Source organism: Garra rufa, chromosome 24 (assembly GCF_049309525.1).
Source record: "Garra rufa chromosome 24, GarRuf1.0, whole genome shotgun sequence".
NCBI lineage: Eukaryota > Metazoa > Chordata > Actinopteri > Cypriniformes > Cyprinidae > Garra > Garra rufa.
Genome location: NC_133384.1, coordinates 39630638 through 39656959, shown reverse-complemented (window position 1 = coordinate 39656959; position 26322 = coordinate 39630638). Strand labels below are relative to the sequence as shown.

General features: G+C 33.3%; 2 protein-coding genes across 4 annotated transcripts in view; both read right to left on the bottom strand.

Annotated features, from left to right (window-relative positions):
- The window catches only part of LOC141300395 (lethal(3)malignant brain tumor-like protein 4), a 77636-nt gene extending 67194 nt beyond the window's left edge, over positions 1-10442 (bottom strand). Inside the window, exon 1 of the mRNA XM_073830666.1 lies at positions 10386-10442. Within this exon, the coding sequence (XP_073686767.1) occupies positions 10386-10442 (57 nt within the window). The remainder of the gene's footprint in view (positions 1-10385) is intronic.
- A 2761-nt stretch (positions 10443-13203) lies between these two features.
- LOC141300607 (transmembrane protein 200C-like) lies at positions 13204-25887 on the bottom strand. Of its 3 annotated transcripts, none has more exons than XM_073830894.1 (2): positions 25482-25887; positions 13204-15481 (listed from the first exon to the last, which is right to left on the bottom strand). In XM_073830894.1, exon 2 carries the CDS (start codon positions 15458-15460, stop codon positions 13931-13933), a length of 1530 nt encoding a protein of 509 aa, XP_073686995.1. In that variant the 5' UTR covers positions 15461-15481; positions 25482-25887; the 3' UTR covers positions 13204-13930. The 3 variants fall into 3 exon arrangements, with proteins under 3 accessions (XP_073686995.1, XP_073686996.1, XP_073686997.1); XM_073830895.1 differs by lacking the exon at positions 25482-25887 and adding an exon at positions 17150-18237; XM_073830896.1 differs by lacking the exon at positions 25482-25887 and adding an exon at positions 17031-17165.
- Positions 25888-26322: the final 435 nt, after the last annotated feature.

The following is a 26322-nucleotide window of genomic DNA, read 5'->3' as shown; positions in this document are numbered from 1 at the left end:
CAACTCCTCTGAAAACCTTCCACCTAAAGCCTTTAATTCCTGTCAGAGGTTTCAGTGGATCTGACAGCGGGATGTCTGGAAGATGGCAAATGTTTCCTCAGAGACCGAGAGGCAGAATCTCATCAGATTCTCCTGCAGTACGCATGCATAATACAGCACCGGTGCAGCTGCGCAGGCACTACACACTTTATAACAGCACTGATACAGAAGAGCTTTCCAGAAGCAACACCTGAAATAAAAAACTAAAACAAGAAAAAGAAAAGTAAGAATTTCAAGTTCTAGACTTGTGAGATATTTGTAAGATACTGTACCAGTCAAACGTTTCTGATCAGTAAGTTTTTTAAAGAAGACTTTTCTGCTCACCAAGCCTGCTTTTATTTGATCCAAAATACAACAAAAGCAGTAATATTGTGAAATATTTTTACTATTTAAAATAACCACTTTCTATTTGAATATATTTTAAAATGCAATTTATTTCTGTGATTCACAGATGAATTTTCAGCATCATTTCTCCAGTCTTCAGTGTCACATGATCCTTTAGAAATCATTCTAATATGCTGGTTTGCTCTTCAAGAAACATTTTTATTATTATCATCAATATTTAAAACAGTTGAGTACATTATTTCAGGATTCTTCAATCAATAGAAAGATCCAAAAATCAGCATTTATCTAAAAATAAAAAAGTTTTGTAACATTACTACATACTTTACCCATTCAAAATCTTGGAGTCAGTATAATACTTGTTTTTTTTTAATAAAGAAATGATAGAAATAAATACTTAGAAAATAAAAAGATAGAAACTAATTCAAAATATTAAAAACTTTCAAATATATTAAAACATAAACATAATTTTTTTCAGGTGTCAAGTTCTATTTTGTGCTTATTTTATTGCACTAAAATGACTCAAATTAAAACTGTGAATCTGAGTTAAAAATGTGTTTAATTCAGTGTGTTACTTGCTGTTTATTTGTGAAATTTACTACAGCGTTCAAATAAAAATAGTTTTAAAGTAAATACTTTTTACTTCTTTACTTTTAAATTCTTTTCAGTGTAGAAACAACTCAAATCAAATCTCTTGGAACAACACATTCACATTCAATGCACAGTAAATATTTATTTTTATTTATTTTGACGTTGTAAATAAACATCATTTAAGAGTACGTTTTACAAGAAAATACTATTTTAGACTTTCTTAAAATGTAATTGTATAATTATTTGTGAAGTTTACCAGCCATCTCTAAGTAAAAACTGTTATAACTATTAGAAACTAAAACATGTTTAATTCAGTGTGTTACTTCCTGCTTTTGTAATTATAACTAACAATTTCTAAAGACTTTTATAATGTTACAAAAGATTCAGATAAACGCTGTTCTTCTTAACCTTGTATTCATCAAAGAAACCTGAAAAAATACTCAACATAATAATTATAATAAATGCTTTTTGAGCAGAAAATCTGAATATTAGAATGATTTCTGAAGCATCATGTGACACTGAAGACTGCAGTAATGATGCTGAAAATTCAGCTTTGAAATCACAGGAATAAATTAAATTTTAAATATATTCAACTAAAATACAGTTATTTTAAATAGTAAAAATATTACACATTTTTACTGTTTTTGCTGTACTTACAACATCAACTAAATGCAGGCTTAATGAGCAGAAGAGAGCAGTGTTGCCAAATCTGTGGTTTTCCCGTGGAATTGGGCTACTTTAACACTGTTGCCACAGGTGGTTTTTCGTGTCCGCAGGTTGAAACGACCCTAATAAATTGATCTTCATCCCCTGGAACGCTATTGTTACCTCAAAATGCCATTAGGCTAGTTTTGGGCTAGTTTTGAGGAGCAATTGGGCGAGATTTGTTCTGAAAACCTGGCAACCCTGGAAGAGACTTTTTAAAAAACATAAAAAATCTCACTGTTCAAATTTTTTTGACTGGTACTGTATAAACTCACGACTGCGAAAAAGTCAGAATTGTATGATAAAAAGTTGCAGTTACCTTTTGTATCTTTTTTTATTCTGTGGCAGAAACACGCCTCCATATAGAGAACAATCCTAAATAAACCAGAGACATATGAGAGAAACAGGACAACATGAGTGCAGATGTGTGCATATGTTTTTTGGCTCATCCGGTCAATGCACAGACAGATGAAAGTGTTGCACAGAGCCTGAGGAGAGCATCATCTCACATTACACTCCCTACAGGCAGAGATTGGCTCCCAACTCATCAAAAACTGCACATCCCAGCAAACATGTCCTTCTGAAACACCACTGAGCTGCCAAACAACCCCAAGCCCTGTCCACAGACTGCTGGCCACTGCTTTGGGAACAAGAGATGGTCAGAGTCTGGCTGAAATCTGAGTGGATTATTAAACTGAAAGACAAAAACACAGACAAACAGCCTTCATTCTCACTGGAGCATTAGTTTGACGAGTTCATGTCTGATAAATGATCAATTCCAGACTAAAAACATTAACAACACCTTCAAAAACATGATGCACTCTAAATATTTATTTGTATTTATTTTGACATTGTAAATAAATTGTCTATTTCAGTCTTTCATTTCTATACTATTTCTCAGTCTTTTCTTGTTTTTGTTTAGCTGCAGTACTAAAATGACTGAAATAAAAATAAAATAAAAAATAAATAAAAATTAAGCAGTCATGAAAAAAAAATTACTACAATTTTGACTAAAGTTAAAATGAAAGAAAAAAAATAAAGATAGAAACTAATTTAAAATATTAAAAACAAACTTATTTTAGTTTTTTAGGTGTCAAGTCAGCATTTCTAATTTGTACTTATTTTATTGTACTAAAATGACTAAAACGAAAACTGTGAAACTGAATTAAAAATGTACTAATGCTTTAGTAAAATTGTTTTAAGGTAAATTCTTCACTAATTTTCAATGTAGAAATAACTAAAATAAAATAAAATCTCTTGAAACAACACATTCACACACATTATGCACTCTAATTATTTATTTTGATGTTGTAAATAAACATTATTTTGTAAATAAAGATTATTAAGAGTACATTTTACTAGAAAATACTATTTCAGTCTTTCATTTCTATACTATTTCTCAGTCTTTTCTATAAATGATTATATATTATTTTATATATTATATTATTATATATTGTTTTAGTTTTTTCAGGTGCCGAGGAAACATTTCTTGTTTGTTTAGCTGCAGTATTATAATGACTAAAAATAAATAAATAAATAAATAAATATAAATTAAGCAGTCATGAAAAAAATGAGTTAAAGTTAGTTAAAATGAAAGATAGAAACTAATTTAAAATATTAAAAACAAACTTATTTTATTTTTTTCAGGTGTCAAGTCAGCATTTCTAATTTGTACTTATTTTATTGTACTAAAATGACTAAAACTAAAAACAAAAAATAAAGCTTTTTTAGTAAAAAATGTTTTTAAGTAAATTCTTCAACAATTTTCAATGTAGAAATAACTAAAATAAAATAAAATCTCTTGGAACAACACATTCACACACATTATGCACTCTATTTATTTATTTTTATTTATTTTGATGTTGTAAATAAACACTATTAAGAGTACGTTTTACAAGAAAATACTATTTTAGACTTTATTAAAATGTAATTTTGTAACTATTGTGAAGTGTACTAGCCATTTCTAAGTGAAAACTGTTATAACTATTAAAAACTAAAACATTAATGTTTCATTCAGTGTCTTACTTCCTGTTTTTGTAATAATATTTGAAATTTAGTGAAAATAGTTTCTACACCATTTTTTCATTTGTTTGATGAGTTCATGTCTGATAAATGATCAATTCCAGACTAAAAACATTAACTCTGAGCGAACAGAGGATCTGATGCAGTTCAAACTCAATGCTAATTTGCTTTATAAAGCATGTAATCATATTTTTTCCAGCACAAATCAATAGAGACATGCTGAAAATCACCTGCAGTCATCAGTCTTGCAGAAGTGGAGTAATGGTGCTCTCTAGTGGACAAAGACATTAACATCTGAAACATTTCTCAAAGGACAGCCAAAAGTAGATTGATTATGTAACATATTGAAACTATGTACTCTTATGTCTTATATTTTGAGCTCATTAAGTAGCACAGATTTATTTTTATGCTAAAAATCATTGGGACATTAAATAAATATCCATGTTCCATTAAGATATTTTGAGAATTTTCTACCATAAATATATCAACTTAATTTTGATTAGTGATATGCATTGCTAAGAACTTCATTTGGACAACTTTAAAGGCAATTTTCTCAATATTTACTTATTTATTGCATACTTAGATTGCAGATTTTCAAATAGTTGTATCTCAGCCAAATATTGTCCTATCCTAACAAACCAGACATCAATGGAAAGCTCATTTATTAGCTTTCAGATGATATATAAATCTCAGTTTCCAAAAATGGACCTTAAGACTGGTTTTATGGTCCAGAGTCACAAATAATGTGTTATTATATATAATAACAATATTTAAGTCCTTATTTAAGACTTATTTAAAATGTAATAATAATAATAATAATTACATATTAATGACTTGAAAATGCTATCATGTTTTATGAGATGTGAGATGTTTTATATAGCTTTACAGCTGAAATGCTGAAGTTTTTGTTAATATTTTGAATTAGACACTGAAATTGTAAGTAATTTTTCAAAGTAAGTTTTAGTAATTTTGTTGTCTTTTATTTTTAGATTTTTAGTAGTTTTATGTGTATATGGTTTTTATACATTTTTTAAATTAGTTTTTGTTTATTTTGTTTTAGTTTTACTAGTTAAACTACTAAACTGCAAAAATGGCAACATCTGGCAACTGGCTGAAATAAAATCATAACAAATGTTTTACTTCAAGTAGGGTTTTTAAATAATTTTAAAAATTGTAAATAACTGTAATAACCCTGTAATTGTCAAGAACATAATGTCACAATTTTATTTTTTTATTTTATTTTTTTTTACAGTGGATGGCCCTAAAAACAGGCTTCATTTCTTTTTATGCAAATTATAGTATATTATATTATATTAAAATTATATATTATATTATATTAAAATTATATTATATTATACTATGTTATATTATATTACATTACATCACATGACATTACATTATATTATATTATATTAAATTAAAATTAGATTATTATATTATATTACATTACATTATATTATATTATATTAAAATTATATTATTTTATATTTTATTATATTAAAATTATATTATTATATTATATTATATTATATTGTATATTAAAATTATATTATATTATATTATATTGTATTAAAATTATATTATATTAAAGTTATATTATATCACATTACATTACATTAAATTATATTATATTATATTAAATTATATTATATTAAAGTTATATTATATCACATTACATTACATTAAATTATATTATATTATATTAAATTATATTATATTAAAGTTATATTATATTATATTACATTATATTATATTATATTACATTACATTACATTACATTACATTACATTACATTAAATTATATTATATAATATTACATTACATTACATTAAATTATATTATATAATATTACATTACATTACATTATATTATATTATATTAAATTATATTATATTAAAGTTATATTATATTATATTACATTACATTAAATTATATTATATAATATTACATTACATTACATTATATTATATTAAATTATATTATATTAAAGTTATATTTTATTATATTACATTATATAATATTACATTACATTACATTATATTAAATGATATTATGTTATATTACATTACATTAAATTATATTATATAATATTACATTACATTACATTATATTAGATCAAAATTTACAATTGATTTGAAATATGGACAAAAAATGTTGACATATTTGTTGGAGATTCAGGAGTTTCAGAGAATCTTGAGAGACATGAAAGCAGACAAACACTGAGATCTGCTCATGTTTCATCTGTGAGCTGCATAATATTCCTATGATTCTGATCTCTGTTCTGGGTTCAGTCTGTTATGAGAGACTCATCAGCACAATCTCACTGTTGAACACTGGTTTTGTGGTCCAGGGTCACATGTACAAAATAAACACTGCCACTGGGTGTCGCTGGAGTGCAGCAGCAGTCATTATTAAACTGTGTGTGTTTCTGCTCTTCTGATGACTCTGTGACCTCACTCATACCCATGATGCACTGCATGTTCCAGACCTTACACTAAACACCAGCTGCACGCTCACAGTCAGAAAGGAAAGCGGAGAAGCTGTAGTTTGCTGAATACGAGCTGCAGTGCATGCTGGGAGACTGAGGGTGTGTTTTGGCAGGGTTACATAAACAGCATTGACTGTTACATAATGCAATTCAGATGTTGGAGAGCTATTTCTAACCATCTTTCACCAGAACCCAGGTGTTAACCCTTACGTCAACAGATGATTTACTGCAGAAACACTATGAGAAACACACACTGGTGAGAATCTGCACTGATCACAATCACAAAAATATTATTTATAGCACAACTAACAGTAATATTCCTATTTACTTATTAAATTAATTTAAAATAATATATTAATATTCCTATTCATTTAATACATTTATTTAAATTTAATGAATTCAAATTCTAAAAATATTATTATTAACACAATTAATATTAATATTCTTATTTATTTATTAAATACATTTAAAAAGTAGATTAAGAGTCCTATTAATTATTATTATTATTATATTTATTACATTATTTAAAATGCTAAAAATTCCAAAAATATGATTAATTAATAATATTCATATATTAATATATTCAATAAAATTTAATTAAATGCTAAAATATTAATATTCATGATTAATATTTCTTTTAAGTTATAAAAAATGTGCCTAAATGCTAAAAAAATATTATTATCAATATAATTCATAGTATTAATCCTATTAATACATTAAATGTATGGTTAAAAATATTAGTATTAATATTATTAACATTAATATTCCTACTAATATATTAAATGTAAATTAAATGCTAAACGTCAAGATGTTAAAGGGAGAATCTGCACTGATCACAATCAGAAATCAGAAAAAAACATTTATTAAACAAATTGAACTTAAATTTGAAAAATATTATTAACACAACTTACATTAATATTCCTATTTATTTATAAATATATTCAATATACTGTATATTAATATATTCAATAAAATTTAATTAAATGCTAAAATATTAATATTCATGATTAATATTCCTTTTAAGTTATTAAAAAATGCCTATATGCTAAAAAAAATATTATTATCAATATAATTCATAGTATTAATCCTATTAATATATTAAATACATCATTAAAAATAGCATTATTAATATTATTAATGTTAATATTCCTGTTAATATATTAAATAAATGTAAATTAAATGCTAAAACATCACAATGTTATGGTTAGAATCTGCACTGATCACAATCAGAAATCAGAAAAAACATTTATTAAACAATTTAATTAAAATTTAAAAAATATTATTATTAACACAGCTAACATTAATATTCCTATTTATTTATAAAATAATTGAAATTTAAAACAATATATTAATATTCCTGGTAATTTAATAAATAATTTAAATTCAAGTGCTAAAAATAGTATAAATTAATAATATTCATATTTTAATATATTAAATACAATTTAATTAAATGCTAAAATATTAATATTCATTATTAATATTCCTTTTAAGTTATTAAAAAATTGCCTATATGCTAAAAAATATTATCAATATAATTTAAACTATTAATCCTATTAATATGTTAAATACATGATTAAAAATAGTATTATTAATGTTAGTGTGTTTCCCAGTAATATATTAAATAAATGTAAATTAAATGCTAAAACATCAAGATGTTATGGTGAGAATATGCACTAATCACAATCAGAAATCGGAAAAAAGATTTAGTTATTAAACAAATTTAACTTAAATTTAAACAATATCATTAACACAACTAACATTAATATTCCTATTTATTTATTAAACAAATGTAAAATAATATATTAATATATCTATCAATTTAATAAATAATTTAAATTCAAATGCTAAAAATATGATTAATAATATTCATATGTTAATATATTCAACACAATTTAATTAAATGCTAAAATATTCATATTCATGATTAATATTCCTTTTAAGTTAAAAAATGCCTATATGCTAAAACAAATTATCAATATAATTCATACTATTAATATATTAAATGCATGGTTAAAATAGTATTATGAATATTCTTAATGTTAATACTCCTACTACTAAATTAAATAAATGTAAATGAAATGCTAAAGCATCAAGATGTTAACATGTTGTGTGTGTATAAAGTCATAAGTCATGGATAGTAAATAAATGGAGCATGAGGCCGATGTGAGATGTGTGGATGCTGACGGTGTTTGTGTGTTTGGTGTTTGATCACAGCAGACAGACAAACAGTGAATCATTTTGCGACTCGAACTGATTCGGAGTTTCGAAAAGCTCTGTTTTACTCATCACTACACATGCTTTTTAAAATCATTACAAACAATGTCGAAATTCAGAAATGAATGGCTCTTTTAACTTAATCTGTTTTTTGCTAGTGAATCGCTTGAAATGAATGATCGAAGTGACTCACTCAAATGATTCGGTTCATCTGTTCCACTTTTCGCATCTTCAGCCATGTTATAATTCAAGCACTTTTCAAGTAGGCTATACCCTAACCCTTTTTTTTGGGAATATCGCTATTTTCAAGGTCTTAAACAAATTAAATAAATAAAGAAAAATAAAGAAAAGATTTCTGGATTCATGACATGAAGTGTGCTAAATTAATTGACCTACGCCTACATTTACACTCCATTGTAATAAACAGCAGTGACTTTGAGCAGATCTTGTTGTGCTGCTGAATTCCTCCTGCATGTGTAATAGTTCTCAGTCTGATGACTCCTTACAGCATTACAGCTCTGAATACAACAGAGACAAACCTTCACCTAAAGCAGAGAAAGAGCCACATAAATCACACCGATGCTGTGCAGATCCAACACAGATCCACAGAATAAAGCTCGTCTCTCAGCTCAAGAGCTCAAAAGCCTGTCTGAACTTCAGCTGCTGCTTCTTAAAGCAGACCTTCAGAAATATGATTTGTTAGGCTTTGTAAGTTACAAACACACACAAACTAGAAGAAAACAAACAAGATGATCACAAAGAGCTCAAGCTGAAAATCAGTTTCATATTTTAAGCATATTTTGAAATGACAGATTTTGACATTTGTAACCCTGGATCACAAAACCAGTCATAAGGGGATTTTTTTTAATTTTTTATACGTAAATATGATTTCCATTGATGTATTTGAGGGTGCAAAAAAAAAATCAAAATACTGAGAAAATCAACTTTAAAATTGTTCAAATTAAGTTCTGAGCAGTGCATATTACTAATCAAAAAGATATATTTACGTTTCAAAAAAATGTTTTAAGGGCCGAATGTGAATGTTTCATTATATACAACTATATTAGATTAAAACTTACATTATCTACATTTTCATTTAAATGCAACAATACAACAATTAAATGTTAATTCAAAAATAATTAATAATTAATAATAAAAAGCATTATATACAACTGGATTAAAATGTGCATTAAATTTTATAAAAACAAACATATTGTTTAAGTTTTTTCTTATTTCCCCCCTATGGTGTAAGACAAAGGTTTGAACATTTTTTTCTGTTTTAGACCAATTATACAATTATACTGATATAATACTTACTGATATTCTGGTGTTCTCTCTCCAAAAAGGACGCCAATTCCTGCAGGATGATGTGGATTTAAAACAACATTTAAAACAGTTTTAAAAATGTATAACATTTACATTAGATAAAGGAAATCGTGAGGAAAGCACCTGGAATATTTCAGTCAGTTTTTCAGCGTGCAGCACCTGCAAACATCACACAAATCAGCATCCACTCAGAGTAATCATCTAAAATCCAGCTCATTGTGATTAAAGAGAAATAATTAGATTTTTTTAAGCTAATGTGCTTATGAAGTTTAATATTCCAGTATACTGTATATATGACCATGCATGCACCACAAAATCAGTCTTAAGTAGCACAGGTATATTTGTAGCAATAGCCAAAAATACATTGTATGGGTCAAAATGATTCATTAGGATATTAAGTAAAGATCATGTTCCATGAAGATATTTTGTAAATTTCCTACGGTAAATATATCAAAACGTACTTTTTGATTAGTTATATGCATTGCTAAAAACTTCATTTGCACAACTTTAAAGGCGATTTTCTCAATATTTATATTTTTTTTGCACCCTCAGATTCCAGATTTTTAAGTAGTTGTCTCTCTGCCAAATATTCTTCTATCCTAACAAACCATACATCAATGGAAAGCTTATCAATTGATGATGTATAAATCTCACTTACACAAATCTCACACTTTTGTGGTCCAGAGAACATATGATGTTTCTCTTGTTCTGGCATCTTGAGTTGATCTGGTCACTGTGAATAATGTCTGCTGTTCTACAGGAGATTGAGTGTTAGTATTTAAGGACAGATAAGTAGACAGAACATTGGTTTACTACACAGACTCAGGTTTGAGACGGTGCTTGCTGCTGTCCTCAGGTGCATTCATCATGTTTATTTATTAATTAGCAGAATCTGATGGTTCTATTAAAAGCAAATGGAGATGAAATGACTGAACTGATGAGGAAAGCATTAGAAGAGTTTACCGTTACATTTCAACACTGTGACAAAGACAAACTCCCACGTGAACGTCTGTTTGGTTAAACATCAACTGTGGAACTGTGCTCCATTCAACTAAAACAGACCGAAATTCATAACTATAAACAGTAGTAGTGATTATTTTAGCTGTACCTGTTTGGATTTTGGATTTAGAACATACACACTCTCTGGTTCTAAATTAGTCAATTAAGGTGAGATACTGCAGGTGAATAGAGTAAAAAATTTACTAATAGTTATCACCTTACTTACTCAGTTGATTGATTTGATAATTGCAAACATTTTTTGTATTACAACTTTTCTAAAATGTTAGGTTTAAATATGCAAATGATCTATTATTTAATGAAATATGCGCTAATTTGCATACATTTCTAGAACTAAAATCTAAACACTGGATGAAGTCAGTTTCTAAATTCTTGTTTAATTTTTTGACATTTTGGAGTCTAATGTTTTTACAGAGGGGATTTTGGGTCTTATTTCGTCACTCCATAATTCAGAAAATGGTTCTTTTTACCATTTTTGGGGGGATAAATAAAATTTTGTATAAAATCAAGCAAATTATATATAAACAAATCCCTCTGCATAAACCTTCAGGATATAGACAGGAATACAAATGTAAAGTTTAACGTGTGTAAGTGCTACTGAAGTGGAGATTTACAGCTCAGTGTAGGAGAAAAAACTCTTGGCCTTTAAAAAAAATGTATTGTAATTGAAATCTATTGACACAAATAGATAAAGTGCTAGAGAACAAACACTTAACGGTGTCTTTTGGGTGTTTTCTTTCCACTAGTCTGAAAAAACACTTTATGAAACACCAGAAAGCCCAAAATCTCAAACTTGACAGATGCATGAAGAAAATTGTTTTTGCCTGCAGTGTCTTTCCTTAAAGCATCTATAACTCTATAAACTTTAATCAGAATCCAGAGGTCTCTCATGACATTTAAACTCATTTAAACTCTATAGTTTTACCTATAGCAAGAGAAATATCCATCCTTTGTTTATACCATTATTAATGTTTGTGATGCCGAAATTCGCTAGTTTGTATCCACAATGGGATAAAAAAGTAACATTTGTAAAATTGTAACCTTTTTTTCTCACAATTGAACTTTTTTCCTAACAATTCTGATTTTATATCTTGCAATTCTGACTCAGACATAAAAGTAAAAACTGCAAGATATAAAGTCAGAATTGTGGAAAACATTCTTAATTACTCCTTAAAAATGATCTTAAATCTCTCAGGCAATGGACGAGCTTTATGGATGGCGATATTAAGTAAGAACATCAGATTTTGGACGGAATACAGCATTAGTTGTTCTTGAGCTAAATGAGATCTCCTTTAGAGACAATGCTGTTAATTAATCTTTAATGAACTGACCCCAAAACCCATGTGAGAAACTACACTTCAACATTTGATGATCTTTTAAATATACTGTAATGGACATTACATTTCAGACAGTACTGAACCACATGAACCACTGGGCTAGCTAACGTCAGGATTCCACTCGTGGTTCAAGTCAAACGAACTAAAAAATAAGTAAAAACCGACAGCATACAAGTGTAAGTTAACATCTCTGAGGCAAAATGCAAACATAAATATTTCCCACACGAGCAGGGAACATTTCAAATGAGATATTGCTATAGAGTCAATTTCTAAAAAATAATCAATAATTTGGTGATTAAAAAAGTGCAAGTCGACGACGGTATAAAACATGCTGCTCGGACAGCCAAACTTCACCGTAAACGAAAACAGCCACAAGTAATCTACTACTGGAAGTATAAAGTTGTTGTTTTTTTTTCATCTAGTGGAGCATAGCTGTGCTATCATGCTGAAAAGTTTCTCACGTCCCATCTGGGTTTTTGCTTGCATTTCCTTGAGGAAACCGTATTAAAGGAGACGTTCACTTCCAGAACAAAAGTTTACAGATAATGTACTCTAGCCCTAACCCATGTCTTTCTTTCTTTCATGTCTTTTTTGAGGAAAACATTTGAGGGTTTCTCTCCATATAGTGGACTTCTATGGTGCCCGCGAGTTTGAACTTCCAAAATGCAGTTTAAATGCAGCTAAACAATCCCAGATGAGGAATAAGTGTCTTATCTAGCAAAAAGATTGGTTATTTATTTATTTTTTTATTACAATTAATATACTTTTTAACCTCCAATAGTGGTCTTGTGTAGCTCTGCTTGAACTCTGTTTTTTCTGGTTCAAGACAGTTAGGGTATGTCGAAAAACTCCCATTTCATTTTTCTCCCTCAACTTCAAAATCGCCCTACATCACAGTTTTACCTTTTTTTGTAAAGTGTGTTTGATCTTCTTTGCACGTTCACTTTGCAAACACTGGGCTGGTACTTCTGCAGTGATGTAGGATGATTTTGAAGTTGGAGGAGAAAATAAAATTAGTTTTTTGATATACCCTAACTGTCTTGAACCAGAGATGCTTAGACAACTCATGTACATCGCAGAGAGAGACAAGACAAGCATTTGAGGTTAAAAAGTATATAAATTGTAATTAAAAAAATAAATAACTGATCATTTCGCTAGATAAGACCCTTCTTCCAAACTTGGGGCACCACAGAAGTCCACTACATGGAGAGAATTCCTCAAATATTTTTCTCAAAAAACAATTTCTTTACGACTGAAGAAAGAAAGACATGAACATCTAGGATTACAAAGGGGGTGAGTACATTATCTCACTGCAAAAATGTTTTTCTTACTTAGATTTTTTTTGTCTTGCTTTCAGCCAAAATATCTAAAAATTCTTAAATCAAGCAAGATTTTCCAGACGAGTAAAAATTATTGTCTTGTTTAAAAAAACAAAACAAAAAAAAACAAGTAAAAATTAAGTGTGTTTTTGCTTGAAACAATGCCAATGGAGTAAGAAAAATAATCTTGCTTTCTGTTTGAAATAAGATTATTTTTCTTACCCCATTGGCAGATTATTTATCTTGTTCTAAGCAAAAACTCTTAATTTTGACTTGTTTTTTCTGAAAACAAGACAATTTTTACTTGTCTAGAATATCCTCCTTGATTTATGAATTTTTAGATATTTTAACTGGAAGTAACACAAAAAATCTAAGCAAGAAAAGCATTTTCGCAGTGCTGTAAATTTTTGTTCTGGAGGTAAACTTCTCCTTTAAAGACTGAGAACCTTTGGGTCTAATGAACTCACAACGTTTCAAAGTCTTGATTGCTTTCTGATCATCATTGCAATTCTAAAACAGACTACCAGAAGTTAAACTTCTACGCTGTCCATTTCCACATCTTCTAAAGTAGTATCCGATTGGGAAACCATTATTAGTTTTTGTTTCTTTGAATACTGTCTGATCATGGTACACTCCTCCTGATGTGTCTCACGGTTTTTCTCCAAAACCTCAAACGAACTCTCTCGACTGAACGTGGCGTTGTCCGTGGACTCGAAAGACTCGCCGCCAAGACCCTCGAGTTTGGTATAGCCCCCGCAGCCGAGGCCGTCAAGCCGAGGGCAACTGAGACGTCTCGATCGCACCACCGTAGGGGTGGATGGACAGATATCCAGATCGATAGACCTAGAGTAGTCAGACAAAGCGCTCAAGGACAGGTGAGATCCGGTGGCCTTGCGAGCGGGCGAACAAGACGGCAGTAGCTGAACCCGCGAACCCTGGAGAGAAACGCGAGGAGCTCCTTGCAAACTCCCACTGCTCCGGTAGACCTCCACCGAATCCTCCGGAAGATCGGCGTGAGTTTGAGCAGGTTCCACTTTGGCCTTCGTGATGGTCCTAGACGCTACCAGATCCTCCAAACGCCTGCAAATGGCCTCGGCGTCCAGGAACTCTCTTTTGGCTTCTCCGGTTTTATCCGAACCCCTTCTTTCCGAAGCCGCTCGGTGGTTGAGCTTCATCATTGGAAGGGTGAAAGCGTTGACCGAAGTGGACACGATGGTTCTGGTTTCCCATTGCTTCAGCTCAGGCGCCGTTGTGCCGATCCGGTTCTGATCTCGATAGATGCTGTAGACGGTGTCCGTGATGCTTTGTCTTTCCAAAGACGAAACTCGTGGGATATTGGTGGATGGACGTCGTGATGGAATCATGCTACCTGCGTCTGGAGAGGGCCAAGAGCCCTTATGAGGGGAACCGTAGGATTTGGTGTCTTTTGATTGGCAGTAGTTGACGAAACCGTTGAGCGGAGCAGGGTCCTTGCTTCGCAAGCTATGGATGTCAATCACCGTTGAGTAGATGTCTCTGAGGTTAATGATTTTGGTCTTTTTGTCTCTGTTTTCGTGAAGCACCGCATTGGCACAAATGAAGAGGAAGATCCCGATGCCCATGATTAAAGGTCCAAACACTTTGAGCTTGTCCGAATACAAGTATTTGTTGATAAATGCAGCAAAAGTTCCTAATTTAGGTGGATTTAACTCAGCAGTCCCGTTGGAGCCATTATAGCTCTCTAGACGATCCCAAGGCGGTCTGACGGTCACATTGAGTAACTCTCGGCTGTCGTAAGTCCGCGCAGCGCTCTGTGTGTTCATCAGTCCCGGGTACACCGGACTCTCTTTGGGCCAGTAGCCCAACACGGCCATTGCGACGCCAACCAGCAGCACCATAATCCCGATAGCGGCCACCAGTCCGGATACGGAGCACAGCTTCAGCTTGCCTTTCACCACAACCACTTCATTCTTCCTCTTTTTCTTCGCTTTCCTCTTCCTCTTGTTTTCGGCACGGTTCTTCGCACGGAGGGAGTCCTGTCTCCTGGCAGATATCCGCAGCAGACCCCCTGTGGCGATCATGATGGCGCTCAATTAATCATCCTGGAGAAGATAGAACATGAGAACATTAGTGTGGGCTGAAAAAACAAGCCATGAGATCTAGACACATACTCACAAAATACAACACACACCAAACAATAAACATTTAAAATGTGCGGTTAAAGTCAAACGTTTACATACACCTTGCAGAATCTGCAAAATGGTAATTATTTTTTCCAAAATAAGAGGGACCATACAAAATGCATGTTATTTTTTTAAGTAGTACTTACCTGAATAAGATATGTCATATAAAATACATTTACATATAGTCCACAAAATAAAAATAATAGTTGAATTTATAAAAAAAGACCCTGTTCAAAAGTTTACATCCACTTGATTCTTAACACTGTGTTGTTACCTGAATGATCCACAGCTGTGTTTTTTTGTTTAGTGATAGTTGTTCATGAGTCCCTTGTTTGTCCTGAACAGTTAAACTGCCTGCTGTTCTTCAGAAAAATCCTTCAGGTCCCACTTTCCAACAATGACTGTATGATTTTGAGATCCATCTTTTCACACTGAGGACAATTGAGGGACTGAAGGCAACTATTACAGAAGGTTCAAACACTCACTGATGCTCCAGAAGGAAAAAACATGCATTAAGAATTTGAAGATCTGGGCAAGTTTCACTTATTTTGTCTTTTGGGAAATATACAAGTATCTTCTTTAGCTTCTGAGGGCAGTACTAAATGAAAAAAATAAATGATATTTAAGCAAAATAAGAAAAATGTACACATCTTCATTCTGTTCAAAAGTTTTCACCTCCGGCTCTTAATGCGTGTTTTTTCCTTCTGGAGCATCAGTGAGTGTTTGAACCTTCTGTAATAGTGGCATATGAGTCCCTCAGTTGTCCTCAGTGTGAAAAGATGGATCTCAAAATCATACAGTCATTGTTGGAAAGGGTTCAAATACACAAAAATGATGCAAGACCACAGAACTTGTGGGAACTGAAGGATTTGTCTGAAGGATAGCAGGCCGTTTAACTGTTCAGGACAAACAAGGGACTCATGCACAACTATCACAAAACTATAAACAGAAAAACCCACAGCTGTGGATCATTAAGGTAACAACACAGTATTAAGAATCAATTGCATGTAAACTTTTGATTTCAACTGTATATACATATTTTATGAAAGTATTTGCTGCTTAATATTTTTGTGGAAACAAAGATACGCCATCATTGAAAAGTTTAGGGTTTTGAAAAATAAAAAGTATCATAGTTTCCAAAAAAAAATATTGGGATACTTATCAACATTGATAATAATTAAAAATGTTTGCTAAGCATCAAATCAGCATATTAGAATGATTTCTGAAGGATCATGTGACACTGAAGACCGCAGTAATGATGCTGAAAATTGTGCTTTGATCACAGAAATAAATTACAGTTAAACAGATATTCACTTATTTTAAACTGTAATAATAATTTAAAATTTTACTGTATTTTTGATCAAATAAATACAGCTTTGTTTAGCAGAATCATCTCACACACACACACACACACACACACACACACACACACACACACACGTATATGAGTACAGATGTGCCACCCTACCAATATCACCCATTTCCACTGAATGTCTCTCTGTCTTTCTCTCTCTCTCACACACAGACACACACGCATTTGCTGTGCTCCTATTGGTTCCTCATTAGAAGGATGTTCCAGAAGCTCACTTATCATGATGAAAGCTCTCTAGTCTCTGTAAGGCTGAGCATGAGAGAGCGAACACGGGCAAAGCGGTCCTCGTTCTCAGGCGTGTTCACTGGACTCTGAGTGGGAGTGAGATTCTGCTTCCTGTGAACAGCATATGGATGGTGTGGGTTAATGCAGCACAAACACACAGCAGTGACTGGCAATCACTGCCACACGAGTGAAAGAAGAGCAGAAGCGGTGCGAGACAGAGACAGATGACATGATTCATGTCAGACTCCAAACAGAAAGAAGAAAAGCATCTGTTTGTCGATTTGACATAAAAGCTGATTCCACCACAAACTGGAGAAACGCGAGTCAGTGGATTTAAAGGAGAAGTTCACTTCCAGAACAAACATTTACGGATAACCCCGGATTTACTCCTTCTCATCCAAGATGTTCATGTCTTTCTTTCTTCAGTCGTAAAGAAATTGTGTTTCTTGAGGAACACATTTCAGGAATGTTCTCCATATAGTGGACTTCTATGGTGCCCTGAGTTTGAACTTCCAAAATGCAGTTTAAATGCAGCTTCAAAGGACTCTAAACGACCCCAGCCGAGGAAGAAGAGTCTTATCTAGCGAAACAATAACCTTTTAAGTGCTTCAAAATCGCCCTACATCGCAGTACCGACCCAGTGTTTAGTGAACATGCAAAGGTAGTCAAACGCTGTTTACAACAAAAGGTAAAACAGCGATGTACAACGATTTTTGAAGTTGGAGGAGAAAATGAGATGGGAGTTTTTCAACATACCCTGACTATCTTTAACCGGAGTGCAGAGATACAGAGCTGGAAAAGATGAGCATTTGAGGTTAAAAAGTATATAAATTGCACTTTTTTTTTTAATTTTAGAAAAATACCAATTGTTTTGTTAGATAAGACCCTTCTTTCTCAGCTGGGATCGTTTGCCCCTTGAAGCTGGATTTAATCTGTAGGGATGCACTGAAATGAAAATTCTTGGCCAAAGCCGAAAAAAAAAAAAAAAAAAAAAAAAAAATCACACACTGGTCCGAAGGCCATTTACCGGACACGGTTTTTCGTGTTTTTCCACCATGTATTTTGCCATTTTTTCACCATTGCATAAATTAAATAGCCAATATTTGCTTTTTACAGTTTTGTCTTGCTTTTCAAAAATAAATAAATAAATAAATAAAAAAAATTACAAAACAACAATTTAAAAATACTTACTTAACACTGGACATTTTTAACATTCTAGTAGACATTATAGCCTACCAACAAACCACAATTTAACTTAAAATTAATAAGTTAGTAAAATAATATTCTTTGGCCATTTTTTAGACCCCCTTCTTGAATCAGGCATGTGTTTTTAATGGACAAATAAATGCAGCCTTGCTGAGCAAAGGAGAATGTTAGAATAAATGCATTAATAGAGCTGTTTTTACTATTTTTGTCTTACTTTTTTATTTTATAGAACAGTAAAATTGACTTTGCTGACTTTTATTTAGTGGTAAACCCGCAAGAAGAGCTCAGTCCTAGTGTTTGCTGGCAGCAGCAGATTTGTGAATGATTGTCATCTTTGGTCTTTGAACCCTGGCTAAGGAGCTGCTGTCAGAATAAACACAATTGGTGTCTGGTGTATTAGACAACAGAACGTTCTGGAGTTGATTGACTAATGGATGATTTCAGTCATCATACAGTAACCTTTCTCTTCTCATGAAGACATGCGATGCGCTTCTAAACAGTCTCTCGCTGTCGCTGCTGGGAATGATTTTTGCGTCTTTCTCGGACAGTTTTAAATGCTTCCACACTGACCACATGTTTGTGCATTAGTGCACGCCTCTATTTGATCACCTCACCTCATTGTTCGATATCATTTATTTGGCCAAACACAGAAAGACCTTTTTTTTGGCTATTTTTGGCCAAATGTTTTGCTGAACATTTGATGCATCACTATTAAACTGCATTTTGGAAGTTCAAACTTGCAGGCCCCATAGAATGGACATATGGAGAGAAACCCTGAAATGTTTTCCTCAAAAAAAAAAATCTTTTTATGGCTGAAGAAAGAAAGACATGAATATCTTGGATGACAAGGGGGTGAGCCAAGTTTTTTTTTTTTCTTATATTGCATTATTTCTGTATATACAGGTACAGGATATGCTTAAGACAAGCTTGACAAAAGATTCAGAGGCACTAATCTTTCTCAAGGGTCTGAACCACTAAACCACATCAGCCAAACAGAGGCTTATTATAAGTTTGCACAAACTCTTCAGTTTAGTGGAACACAGAGATGGATGATTCACTGTGTGTTTATTTCATGTCCTTAATCAAAACAGACAGACTATATTTTGCAGTGGCCTTTGTGAACCCGTCTGCTTTTCTGCAGTGGAGTCTAATAATTTATGGCACCAATTAAATCTTTATGTTGTCTTCCAGAAGGGACTTCCAGAGGGGAAATACATATTTGAGTTTCTAGCACTAGAGTTCATTAGTTTTGAATCATCAGGGGAGAAAAGAAGACAAAAGTGAATTAGTTTCTCGCTGCATCTCGAGTGTCCATTTCTCTTCTCTCCTCATTAAGCGCTTGTTTAGAGTCTCTCGACACGTTAGATAGACATCGATTTAGCATGAATCAGCAGATACCATTTCAGTTGACCAGTGATAATGACCCTCTATGGCTGACGGTAAATAAACATGACAGTACGATTCTAGAAAACGTGTGATTCAACTCTGAACGTTAAGACATTGGTGCAGTTTTATTGTCTTCGATTAGATCACAACACTGAAAAAAAAATTTGAAAGAAAACTTTATTTTCCCTCCGGTCAGCTGATAAGCGTGTCCGTTATGAGCGTTTATAGACCTGTCCTGTCTTTACTCACCAGTGCACTACAGAGAATCACTCAAACTTTATTACACGCTCTGTTTTAATAACAGCTGCTCAACCTGAGAAAATGCACTGCTTGACTTACAGGAATAGTTCTGGCAAAACTGAAACTTGCTGAAAATGTCATCACCCTCAGGCAATCCAAGATGTAGATGAGTTTGCTTTTTCATAAGATTTGTAGAAATGCGTCATTCCATCGCTTGCTCACCAATGGATGTGAATGGGTGCCGTCAGAATGAGAGTCAAAACAGCTGATCAAAACATCACAATAATCCACTCCAGTCCATCAGTTAACATCTGGAGTAGACAAAAGCTGAAACAAATCCATCATTTTAAACTGAAATACGAGTCCATAATCCATAATAACGCTTCCTCCAGTGAAAAAAAGTGGTCTGGTCTGAATCAGGAGAGAAATCTGCACAGATCAAGCACTGTTTACAGTCCAAAACAGCTCTAAACAAACATGTGGCTGGATTTATCAGTGACTTTTTCACTTGAGGAAGCGTTATTATGGATTATAGACTCATATTTTAGTTAAAACTATCTTAATGATGGATTTGTTTGAGCTTTTGTCTTCTTAAGATGTTAACTGATGGACTGGAGTGGATTACTGTGATGTTTTATCAGCTGTTTAGACGGCATTGAGACGACTTATTCTGACGGCACCCATTCACTCATTGGTGAGCAAGTGATGGAATGATGCATTTCCACAAATCTAATAAAGAAACCAACTCATCTTACTGTGTGCTTCAATAACAAACTCCACTCTCATAATGCAAAGCACTTTTAGTCTTGGAGCCTTGTGCATTTTGTAGATCTAAGTTTGTTTACTTGCTCACCAATGGATCCTGAATGGGTGCTGTCAGAATGAGAGTCCAAACAGCTGATAGAAATATCACAATAATCCACAGCACTCCAGTCCATCAGTTAACATCTGGAGAAGACAAAAGCCGAAACAAATCCAGCATTAAGACTTTTTTTTGTAAACTAAAACACAAATCCATAATTCATAATAATGCTTCCTCCAGTGAAAAAGTCCATCTCCTGTTGTTACTCACATCAAAATCCAGAAACATATTTGTTTAGTGCTGTTTTGGCTTGTAAACGCTGCTTGATCTGTGCAGATTTCTCTCCTGATCCAGACCAGACCACTTTTTCACTGGAGGAAGTGTTATTATGGATTATAGACTCATATTTTAGTTAAAACCATCTTAATGATGGATTTGTTTCAGCTTTTGTCTTCTCAAAATGTTAACTGATGGACTGGAGTGATGTGGATTATTGTGATGTTTTTATCAGCTGTATGAACACTCATTCTGACGGCACCCATTCAGGATCCATTGGTGAGCAAGTAAACAAACTTGCATCTACAAAAATGCATGAGCCTCCAAGACTAAAAGTGCTTTGCATTATGAGAGTGGAGTTTGTTATTGAAGCACACAGTAAGATGAGTTGGTTTCTTTATCAGATTTGTGATAATGCATCATTCCATCACTTGCTCACCAATGAGTGAATGGGTGCCGTCAGAATGAGAGTCCAAACAGCTGATAAAAACATCACAATAATCCACAAGTAATCCAGACCACTTTTTCACTGGAGGAAGCGTTATTATGGATTATGGACTTGTATTTTAGTTAAAAACTTCTTAATGATGGATGTGTTTCAGCTTTTGTCCAAACTGATGAACTGGAGTGGATTCTTGTGATGTTTTTATCAGCTGTTTGGACTCTCATTCTGACGGCACCCATTCGCTCCAGAGAATCCATTGGTAAGCAAGTAATGGAGTGACACATTTCTACAAATCTAATGAAGAAGCAAACTGAGAGTGAGGACATTTTCATTTTCAGTTTAAACCTGCAAGTGGTAAAAAAAAAATATATATCCTCTTACGAAGGTGCACTTGCAAATTGGTTTAAAAAAGCAGCTAACTTTAAAAATAAAGTTTCTTTATTGGCATCGATGGTTCCATGAAGAACCTTTCAAATGCAGAAAAGGTTCTTTATAGTCAATTAAAAAAAAACTTCTTTAAAATGTTCTTTGGGGAACCAAAAATGGCATTACTGCAAAACACCTTTTTGGAACCTTTCTTTTTAAGCGTGTAGTGTAAATCTCTCACATGCAACTGAGATCAGTTATCTAGGCTTGAACTTACTGCTTCACTACCAACAAACGTCTCTTTCTTTTCTAACAATACAATCCACAGATGCTGCAGGCGGCGACTGGTGTTACAAAACACACTGCTTTTAACAAACACAGCTCCCATATTTCTGCGTTGGCTCTGCTTCTATATTTCCAACCACAAAGATTTACAGATTCAAAGAATTCCTGCGAACGTTTGGCAATGGAGGACTCCAGGTTTAATGAAATAAAGCTGAAAACGCTCCATCAGTCCAGACAAACGGATGATCGCAGGCCGCGTGAGTTCAAAGGTGTGCGCCGATCGCTCCACATCAAAGCAAACAGCAGAATCCGAGCGAGCGGCGGGATCCACAGAGACTTCAGAGACACAGCGCATGAATTGACATCTCAAACACGGCCGAGAAGGATTTATGGATCACGGTGACCTTTGTGTTCATTTCTGAGGGTGAAAATAAACACGTCACGAGGCCAGAACGAGTTTGGTTGTAAAACTATCTGCCGTAAAAAAAGAAAAACAAAGGTAATGAAGCTCAAAATGACGGCCGTTGCCATCTGAGTCCGCTGGCAAACAGGGCGCGAGTCAACAAATAATATTCCTCAAACAAATAAACAAATTTCACCAAGCATATGCTGCTGACATTCATTCGTGGGCGGAAAATGAATGATACGCTGTTCGCACAGGCAACAAATCCATCTGAAGGATGTGCTGCTGGCAAAACTGCCTTCCACTGATCTGAATCCAGCTTCTCTTTCTGAGATTTGGTTTATCCAGTGTGTGAGAAGCTGAAGAGAGCGAGTTCATAGCCTCACTAATGCTAGAAACAACACAACTATTACTGAACTCATTCCTATGGACAGGTCTAATTGAAACCAATGAAAACAAAGCAGATGTACAAACGATTCTGTTGGAAATACAACTTTCCAAACTAATTCCACAGGACAGGTTTTTGCAACTTAAGACAATTATTGATCAGTCAATCCTTCACAGCTTCAATCCCATTTAAATCAAATGAACTGATTCAATACTGACCCTGACTATAGTCAATATGGATTTGGTCTCTAACATCAAATCTGGTTTCTAATGCAGGGTTTGGATTCTAACACTCTTACTTAATTTTTTTTTGTCTTGTTTTCAGCCAAAACATCTTATAATTCCTCAATCCTGAAAGATAATCTAGACAAGTGAAAATTGTCTTGTTTTTTAAAAGAACAAGTCGCAATTAAGTGAGTTTTTGCTTAGAACAAGGAAAATAATCTGCCAATGAGATGAGCAAAACAAATCTTATTTTGCTTACCACATTGGCAGATTATTTTGCTTGTTTCAAGCAAAAACTTGCTAAATTTTGACTTGTTTTTTTATTAAAACAAGACCATTTTTACTCGTCTAGAAAATCCTTCCTGATTTAAGAATTGTAAGATATTTTGACTTGAAACAAGACAAAAATTCTAAGTAAGAAAAGCATTTTTTTTGCAGTGAATAAAGAGTCAAACCTGCTCAAACCCCCTAAATGATAACAATAAAGCTTTCTTTAGTAAAGGGGTTTGTTCCAACCAGATGTGGTTCTCTAATATAAGCTAAAAACCACTTGGATTGCATTTAATCTGCAATTAATGCATGTCGGTGACTTTACAGCTAAGAGATCGGTCATCTTGAACAGATTCTCATGTGCTTTGCTGCACTCCACATGCATTAATGAGCTCTGATATAAACAACAAATCACAAATTTCTGCATTAATTATTGCACTGGCTTTGAACAAGATCTTCCATGACTAAGCGCATTATAAATGCAGTGATGTAACAAAAACTGCAGGAAACACTGCATGTCCTCATTCAGGTGTTATAGTGACTAGTTATTCTCGCTCACATCCTGCCACTGTCTCAAACTGGAAGATTTTTAAGGTTTTTAATCATCTACCTGGTGAAATGAATTGGTTACTTTGGAATATATTTACAGCTTTCATATGTAACCCTAGAGCACAAAACCAAATAACCAAGGCTTAAGTAGCACAGGTATATTTGTATGACAGCCAAAAATACATTGTATGGGTCAGAATTATTGATTTTTCTTTTATGCCAAAATCATTAGGATATTAAGTAAAGATCATGTTCCATAAAGATATTTTGTAAATTACCTACTGTAAATATATCAAAGCTTAATTTTTGATTAGTAATATGCATTGCTAAGAACTTCATTTGGACAACTTTCTATATTTTGATTTTTATGCACCAGATTCTAGATTTTCTAATAGTTGTTTCTCAGCCAAATATTTCCCCATCCTAACAAACCATACAGTGGAAAGCTTCTTTATTCAGATTTCAGAAGATGTATAAATCTCACTTTCTGAAAAATTGACCCTTATGACTGCTTTTGTGGTCCAGGGTCACATATGCATTGCTGATAACTTCATGTGGACAACTTTAAAAGCAATTTTCTAAATATTTAGATTTTTTTTTTTTTTTGCACTTTCAGATTCCAAATTTTCAAATAGTTGCATCTCAGCTAAATATTGCCATATCCTAACAAACCATACATTTGAAATCATATTTATTCAGCTTATAACATGTAGAAATCTCAATTTCGAAAAACTGACCCTCATGACTGGTTTTGTGCTCCATTTCTAGCATTATGCTTCTGGAAGATCTCTAAAAGCAAGCCATGGAAACACACAGAACAGTCGACCACAACATGCATTGATCATATATGACCTCAGAGGCTTCTAAACCTGAAACATGAGCAGGTTCACCAAAGTTCACCTCAGTGTTACTACAGATACACAGTGTCCAGATCAATAATAGCCAATAGTGAATAACCTAGCTCTTCCATGGCTTCAAACAGGTCGGTGTTATTCCATAATGAGATTTACAGTCACTTTGTCTCAATTTAAAAGCCTATTATTTGATGTCACCACAAATTCAGACGTTTCTAATCTCAATATAGACACGAGGGTCATACAAAAGAGCGAATGTGGATATAAACGTAGAGTTATTTAAATAAAATATGCGGTTTGTGAAAAATGGTGAGCAACACTGAATGCGTCTGTTAAAGACGAAGGAATTAAACAAGGTGATTTAAAACAACCTCTTTCTCAAAGCGAACATAAAGCTGAGGAGAAACTGGAAAATCGCCGAGGTTTATGCGTGGAAAATAACGTGCGTAACAGCTCGTGACATTCGGTACGTTTAACAAACCCTAAAATGCACAAAAACACGAGACATGCAATCATGCATTTATCTATCGATCAATTCATACATCTATCCACAGATAAATCACATCATCTACTCCATCGACACACTGAAGGAACGTCTCCTATAAGGAGGAGATGAACGATCGCTTACCGTCAAATACGACTACATTCGTATTCGCGCAACGCAACGCAAACTTTCTCTCTCCACAAGACCGCATTTTGCGCGTTAACTTCGTTATTCCCAGTATTTCCAGTTAGGAAATCTTCACGCGCTCATCTCAGCCGTTCATTTAAAGCCGTAAACCGCGCGCTCGCTCCGCGTTGTTCTGTGGGGAGTGTCGCGCGCGCCGGGTTCCCGATCCAGAGTTTTGCGCTCCAGGTTCGGGCTCCGCCGTTACTGCGGCTGATGTTACGCCGCTTCTCGGGTGTTGTTGCTATGATACCGCAGCCCGAATCCGGTGCAAGTGCTGCAGGATTTGAATAATTGCCTTCTAAACTGTTTAACCCGATGAGTGACGGCGCTCGTGATGCTCAGACGCGCGTCAAAAGCCCTTCAGAGCCGCTGTGAGACCAGAATGACAGCGACGCGCTCTTACCTGCGAGAGCGCGCGGCGGGTCAGAAGCGTTCACGGTCGCGTCGCGCCTCTTTGTTCCTGTTGGTCAAATACATGCAAGAAAAAAAACAGCATATTCATGCGGCATTTGTTCATGAGCAGAGAATCGTCATGCACTAGTCAAAAAGTGCTATGATGCAATAATAATTGTCATGTAAGTATCATCATGACTATGGACCACAGTACTTCAGCAAACAAATTATGCTCGAAGAACGTTTAGCTACCGTTCCTATTCAGTTAGAAAACATTATTTGTGACCCTGGACCACAAAACCAGTCATCAAGGTATATTTTTTGAAATTGAGATTTATGCATCACCTGAAAGCTGACTAAATAGCTTTTCATTGATGTATGGTTTGTTAGGATAGGACAATATTTG

What these genes read in the sequence shown, in the direction of transcription:
- LOC141300607 (XM_073830894.1), bottom strand. Translation starts at nt 15,460, where the DNA reads ATGATCGCCACAGGGGGTCTGCTGCGGATATCTGCCAGGAGACAGGAC.